Source organism: Peromyscus maniculatus, chromosome 9, assembly GCF_049852395.1.
Source record: "Peromyscus maniculatus bairdii isolate BWxNUB_F1_BW_parent chromosome 9, HU_Pman_BW_mat_3.1, whole genome shotgun sequence".
NCBI classification, from domain to species: domain Eukaryota; kingdom Metazoa; phylum Chordata; class Mammalia; order Rodentia; family Cricetidae; genus Peromyscus; species Peromyscus maniculatus.
Window position 1 is genome coordinate 38316047 of NC_134860.1, and position 7518 is coordinate 38323564.

General features: G+C 43.4%; 1 protein-coding gene across 6 annotated transcripts in view; it reads right to left on the minus strand.

Annotated features, from left to right (window-relative positions):
• Positions 1-7518, minus strand: part of Lrmda (leucine rich melanocyte differentiation associated) — a 1030542-nt gene that overhangs the window by 773842 nt on the left and 249182 nt on the right. Inside the window, exon 2 of one of the 6 annotated variants that reach the window (XM_076544653.1) lies at positions 4666-4764. The exons of 4 other annotated variants lie outside the window; for them this stretch is intronic. In XM_076544653.1, coding sequence (XP_076400768.1) covers positions 4666-4736 — 71 coding nt within the window. In that variant the 5' untranslated portion in view covers positions 4737-4764. Of the gene's footprint in view, positions 1-4665; positions 5500-7518 lie in introns of those variants that run through there. One more of the 6 variants, XM_076544652.1, reaches the window with a different exon arrangement.

The following is a 7518-nucleotide window of genomic DNA, read 5'->3' on the forward strand; positions in this document are numbered from 1 at the left end:
AAGGGCAAGGGAAGGGAGGAGGGAGGAAAGAAGGAAGGGCAGATTTGTATAAAAGAAAAATGGGTAATTTACATTAAACACACCTCAATCAAATAACCTCAGGTTGAAAAAAAAAAAGGTTTTGTAGTCAATCCCCAACTTACAAACAAGATTACAAAGGCTCTGTCATTTAAGGGCTTAATAAAAATAAATCTTAGACCTGACACCCTGCAGCTAGAAGCTACAATAAAAGTTGTAAATGCTAAAGAGAACAAACGAGGTAAAACTGTTGCCAGCACCTACTGCTTCGAGAGACTCTAGGGTGGGCCCAGAGCAGCACCCACATCTGTTCCCCGTGCTCCTGACATGGGCATCTGAGCCAAGTGGGGACACTGACTCAAGCTAAACTTGAAAGACTGATACATCTGTGCCCATCCATGTGGCCTTATGCAAACGGGACTCCATAGCTTAGCTTTCTCCTTTTCAAACGCAATTAATGAAAGCGTCTACTCCAGATGGAGATGCTACCATCAAGTGAGTTAACTGATGTAAAGTTCTTGGGAGGTCAACCAACACGTAGATAGCAAGAACAAGTTATACTTGGGTGTTAGTTATACCAGAGGGTCTCCTCCAAAAGAGGCCCTCGAGTACAAAGAAGAAATATACACATATTTACACATTATCACATGTATAAGTGTATTTATAAAAATACACCAGATGTATGTATAGCATACAGAGAGTTGTATGTGTGTGCCTGGTGTATAAAAGGCACCCACTGAAGCTAGGCTTCTGTTTCTAATTTCATGCGGTATATGAGGGTCACACAAAAGTCATGGAGCTAACAAGGGTAGGGAGAGAAGATAACCCTCCTCCCCCACTCTGATGCCATGCAGACATGCTACCATCTTCTGGAGACACAAGTCACTTGTTCAAATGTCAAAATCTGAGGCTTTGGGTTTCAACACATGCCCTGCTGTCAAATGCTTCTACCCATGATCACAAACATCAAAAGCGTCTGATGCTCTTCTAGCAGGAAGGTCCACCTTGGAACACAGGGAAAATTAGTTGGAAAGCATCACTCAGTATCTGTCAACCTTAAGTGTTGTAAAATTTTTATGTTCCCATTACATATGGAGTTTATGCACCAACACCCAACATCTTGGGCAAATTTTTAACTAATTTTACAAAAGAAAAGAAAAATAATCTGAAAATTCAATCCAAACAGTGATGGGATCCTACTGAAACAGGAGAAAAATACAGAACATCTGATCATTCTCCAGTACAAATTGTTAAATCCCTCACTCTCTCCAGGTGAGGAGGATGTGTGCTATAAACAAAAGAATCAATAATCTTCTCAGTAGGCATCATTTCTACTGAGCTCAATTCTGTGGATCGACTCTGCTGGACATCTCCCATGGGCATCTCTTATCATCACCTCATATAATCCATGTTAAACTCACAACATACAATACAGTGTTCAAATTCTAATACCCAAAATAAAGACTGATCAATCTGCAGTGGGAGAGGGCATGCTATGATATCATTCAAGAAGTCGGGAAAGTGGAGATGAGAGGCTCAAAGGACCCTGAGTAGGTAGACAAAGTGGGATGTGTCAGTGAAGGCCTGATCACAGGGCAACCCTAGTTCATAGGGAGAGGAGCAGCAAGAGTCACTCTGGATTTAAGGCAAGAAAGCTGGTTCATCCCACATGACTCTGCTCCAGGAACACCCTGGGAGAGGTTCTTCTCTGGATGGATTTCCATCTTCCAATCTATAAAACCAGTTTACTATTCCAAAGCATAGCCGCTTAATCATTAAAGGTCACTTGAGTCCAGGCACCATGACATTAATTCCACTGTTTTTATTTTCAGAGAAGGTTTTCTTAAATACTTGCCTCTTGTGAGAAATTAAGTGTTAGGCATGAAAGATGTTCAGTAAACATTTCTAGGTCTCTACTGAGTCACAGGGTAAGAATAACGCCTAGTGGTTAGTTCTGCCCATGAGTTGCTCCACAGAGGAGAGCTGACTGCTAATACACGAGCCTCCAGAACACCCATGCCTATTTATTCCCCTTTGGTCTTTGTGTAGTAACACCCATAATGCTGAAACCTCCTCCATCTTGAGTCCCCGTGTGATCCGAAATGATTAAGATTTCTCTGCCAGTCTATGTACATATGGCTCAAACAAGAAATTCATCTAGCTGTTTTGCTCCTTTGAGATACTGAGGGCTATTTGTTAACTCAGCGTAACTTAGAGGAGCCTAACTAATATATCCAATTAAAAGCCTGAAATTAAAATTGTTGCTACAATTATTTACCCTAGTATTACAACTAAAACTGCTGCCTGCAACACCCTTCTTTTTCACATGTAACTCTTGGTATTTCTCAAGATACAGCAGGTGCCCAATAGTTGGAGTTCATCTATTTACATCTATTACTCCACCAGCTTCCCAAATGCTTTCTTCCTAGAAAGCAGTAGCCACCTCTATAAGAATGGAGAAGAGAAAGGAGGGCCTACAGCTCACCTACATCCAGTTTAAAGAAGAATTTCCTAATGCAGAGAGCCTTAAGCAAGAAAGATTAGGCCATAAAAGTGCATGACATGGTTTAAACAACCAACTACCGCTTACGGTAATGGGACGTTACAGGAGAGGACTGGGAGATTTTACCCGCAGAAGACAAGCTAAGTGGAGACGCACCTGCTTGGATCCTGAATGGAAACAGCTAAAGACTTTTCAGGTCAGTTAGCAGGGATTACTACAGGGAGAGAGAGGGGGTGAGGCTGTGAAGGATGAGTTTGTGAGGACCTGTCAGAGGAAAGAGGAGACTGGAGAACAAAGGGACAGGGGATTAAAGACTCAGTGTCCTAAGGGGCTCCCTCCGTCTGGGGCAGCAGGAATACAGAAACATACAGAGCTGCGTGAGAGTTGATAGAACAAACACCACAGCTTTCACTTAGGATCACTCAAAAGCAGTAAGAGAAAAACAGGGTAAAATAAAGCCGTTATGTTTTAATAAGCTGTCGCAATAATTTGCTATTGGGGGCTTTTAAGCAAATACTGTTAAGGAACTAAATGTAATAAGTACAACACTTAACAATACTTGTGGTATTTTTTTTGAAATCTGTAAGGCATTTGGGGCTTAAAAAATAGATAAATAAAAGCAAAGCCCACCCCGTCTTGTTGGTTAATCACAGAACCATTGTTTGACAGACATGCTCAATGTGACCTCCATTCTCGCCCTGGTCAGTAGCAGCTCCTGAGGCACCAGATGTAGGGGCCTGACTTACAGGAGGCAAAGGGTGTGGCATGCTGGCCCCCGGTACACAGCCGTGAGACGCACACAAACGGAGGGTGTGCTGATGAATTAGCAGTCAGACAGTGGGTGTCACTGGTAATAACTTCTTATTATGTCAAGGAATTTACATGCAGATCAATGTTAGCCATGCGCACTTGTGTATCCCCACCATAAATCACTATCGATTGGCACACCAATTCCTCGCCATAATTAGGAGCTATAGACAGGGTTGCAATATTATCTTAAATACTGTGTCACTACCCTCCATATACAGCTGGCGTTAGAGAAAACCCACACACCGCTGCCCCTGACATTCATGACATTGCCTCTGTGGTTATTTGGGGTGGGGAGGCAATGGAGGTAAGTGAATAAAAGGTTTCTGTGTGCAAAATCTACCTGAGAGATTCCCCACACCCTATTAGAGATTAAAAAATGGGAATTCCTCCATATCCATATTGAATTCCTGTGTGCAAATGCGAAAGTTGGCAACATGCTGCTCTTAATCTGATTTATGCACCAATTTATTTTATACATTAGGCACACTGTATGCAGGCTGACTGATGCATAAAAATTTCATGCAAAAAAAGGGACTCACTCCCATGCAACTGCCTGTCAGTTATTATTACCTCTTGTGGTTCGCATCCCACGGTGCGTAGGACAAATGTCTCCATATACCAAATGCATTTTGCCCACTATACAAACATTTTGATCTGTTTCTATTTCCCCTCGGCTCTAACTCCAGAGCGCTAAGAACACTAGATCTTAACTTTCCAAAATCTTTTAATGGTACAAAATGCCCACTTATGCAGAGTGCCTCTCTCTATGTTCATTGTTTAACTGTACACACACACACACACACACACACACACACACACACACACACACACACACACACACGGCAAAGCAAACAGAGATGGGTATTCGCTACCTGCCTGGGTATTTTTGATTAATTTTGTTGTGGTGTTGAAATATTTTTTTCTCTACATATCAAGACCACCATGTGGTTTGTGTTGCTTTTCTAATTACCTTCCCAGGGCTATGTTCCCTCAGATATCACTAACGGCAAAAATTCACATAAATAAGAAACCCTCTTTTTAGGGGTGGGGTAGGATTTTTCGTTAGGGAAAAACCAACTAGAAAAGGCCTCTTTCTGTATTTTCCTTTTATTAGAGGTCTCCTTTCATCCAAGAAATATGGGGCCTGAAATAAATTGTACTATCCTGCTTTTTTTTTATTCAAATCCTTACCAGAGCCAGGCAGTATGCTAATGAAAACAGGTTGATAAATGAGTCCCTGATATTTTCCAGACATTTTTCTCTCAGAACTGCTCTAAACTGATGTAGCTCAAAGAGAATAAGGCGCATTAAGTCATTATATCAATTTTTGTTACCCAGATACTTCAGTCCCAGTTAAGCGCTGACAGCCAATATAAAACAAGGCAAGGGCATCATAGGAATCCATCGATCAAATCTTGTCGTAGATAGATTGCCTATTAGACAAATAGAACTCGTGGATTCAGTTTGTAGTTTTATGCTCTCCAATTAAAGGATAACAGGGTACTTTCCCATAAATCTACTAATTGCAACAGAATTAATTTAACAAATTTCTCCGTGCACAGAGGAAAAAAGTGATGGGTTCAGCTAATGTAAACTAGCATGGATTGTCACAAAGAGGTTCCCGTAACATCCTTCCCCTCTACCTTGGTTGGGCAAGGCGTCACAAGTATTTAGCTCCAGTGTGGCTCTCTGGCTACAGACAGCTGACAAGCACGACACATGGCCCAAATAGGACATAATTTATGTGTGGTACTCCTCTCCCTCTATCCCCACCGCCCCCACACGAAGGAAGAAATAACTCCCTCTCTGCATCTAATTAATGTTTCTCTCCAAGAGAAGCTGTTTTTCCAAATCAGAAATATTACAGCCAGGAGTCCCTCCATACCCCTCAGCCGACAGGAGCAGTAGGGCAAAGCACAGAGTGGCCTGTGGTGGTTCAAAGGCAGATGTGGCCCCAGGCTCCTGCTTTGGGTGGGGTGGACGCAGCGCAGGGCACCCACTGACACACAATTCAAATGCACAGGTGACCACAGCCCACGTGTCAGAATCTAAGCAGATGATCCCAAGACACAAAGCAATTACCATGATTGATTTCATCAGCGTGTGCTATATACCACCGAATTATATTCAACTATTCCATGTTAATTTAATTTTTTAAAATAATAATTGTTGTAGTGTGTGTGTGTGTGTGTGTGTGTATGCACGCGCACAAGCACAAGCACATGCACACACATACTTGCATGCACGCACACGCACACTTGCATACACACACACACACACACACACACACACACACACACACGCACAAGTGCTCAGAGGGTACATGTTCACATGTGCATATAGAGTATAACAGTCAACTTCAAGTGTCATTACACAAGATCTTTACATCCTGTTTTTTGAGCCAGGGTCTCTCGTTGGCCTGGAACTTGCTAACAGGGCTAGGCTGACTGGCCCCACCCAGCAAACCTCAGAGAACTTTCTGTCTCTACCTCCCCAGAACATGGATTCCAAATTCATGCTACCACAGGCCATTTCTACATGGTTTCTGGGCATTTCAGATCCTAGTGCTTGTATGGCAAGCCTCTTGTTGACTGAACCTTCTCTGACAATACTAAGTTACAACTGAAAAAAGGGAATAATAAAATGTCACATGTTCAGTGTCCCCAGGACAAAGCTATGATGAGGACACAGCAGATGCCACAATCATGTATGGTGGCCTATAACCACACTCACAGCAGACTCAGACAGCTCAGTGCAAGGTAAGAGGAAACCCTCTGCCCAAGGGGAGGCCATTCTTCACATTTGGAAAAACAACCCAGATTTCTTTTTTCTTATTTTTCCTTTAATGTGTTTCAGATTTAGCTTTCATTTTAAGTATCTCAACCCATTGTGTCTGCACTTTTTGGCTAGACATTTTGAAAGGGAATTTACAAAGTACAGATGCTGTGTGCAGACAGCACACCCCGGTTCTTGCTGAAAGGGGACACATTTAATCTCTAGAAGGGACAAGTGAGTCTGCGGGCCAGGGAAAAGAGCTTCGAATATGGGAGGAGACAGCAGCCAGCCACAACACCAGGACCGCAAGTCCCAGCATACCCAACTTACACCTGCCATCTTCAAGACCCCCTTCTCCACTTGTGAGTGCAGCCCAAAGCTTCCTGCATGTACAAGGAGAAAAGGCTCTGGTTGGACCTCTTTCCTAAAACATATTGCTAATGTCACCATTAAGTCTCACATACTTCTGGTGAAAGAATGAAGCCCTTGCCACATCACCACAAGTCCGCGGCAATGACAGGAGGGCAAGGGCCACAAGTCTTCTGTGATGTGGGCCTGGAACATGGGAGAGAAGCCTCTGTGGATACAACCTTAACCTTGACAGAGTTCTGCCAGGTGGAGCCAAGATGTGGGCTGAGTCTAAGAAGAGATGGTGGTCCTTGGACAATCACTCTCTACCCAGAAAGAAAAGTGAAACACACACAGTACCACTGGACACATAAAAATGTACTTCTGAGTAAAAGATATTTAGGCACAAACGCTGAACCGGAGTTCATGAGCCCTGCATAACATCCCAGCTTTGATTCTAATGTATTACGTAACACTGAGGTGATACCTAAGGCTCCTCCATCATCCTTACAGGGAGAAGACAGAAGCCGATCTCAGAATTAGACGTAAGGAAGGGACCACATCCCAGAACACTGCAGGTATTAAGGGCAAACACTGTTCGGTGACACTTCGTATGTGGGATGTGAACATTCATACACACAGAGATGGGAATTTAAAACATATTCCTTAATGCCACGCCCGGCCAAACACACCTTTGAAAATCAATTGAAAGCCACTAAACCAGCCCAACTCTGGGATGGCACATGAATGCCCTCTGTCATATGACCACAGGTCTCCACAGAGAGCTGTCTGCAGTGCTTGGGAAACAGCAGCCGAAGCTCCAGAAGGACCAGCACCGAGGCCTTTCCTCTGGCAGGAGCTCATCTCTCATTTCTAGTGACAAAGACAGAATGAGGAACGCGTCTTCTTGGGACAGACACCTGTCTGTGCGCAGATAACAAACCGGCTTATTTGAGAAAGGTCCCCATGCATGTTCCCTACGCTGAACCTGAGTGTCGGGCATGAGGGAAAGGTGGTGATTCCATCCTGGGGGAGACCACTCACATCCACTGACCATTATAGAA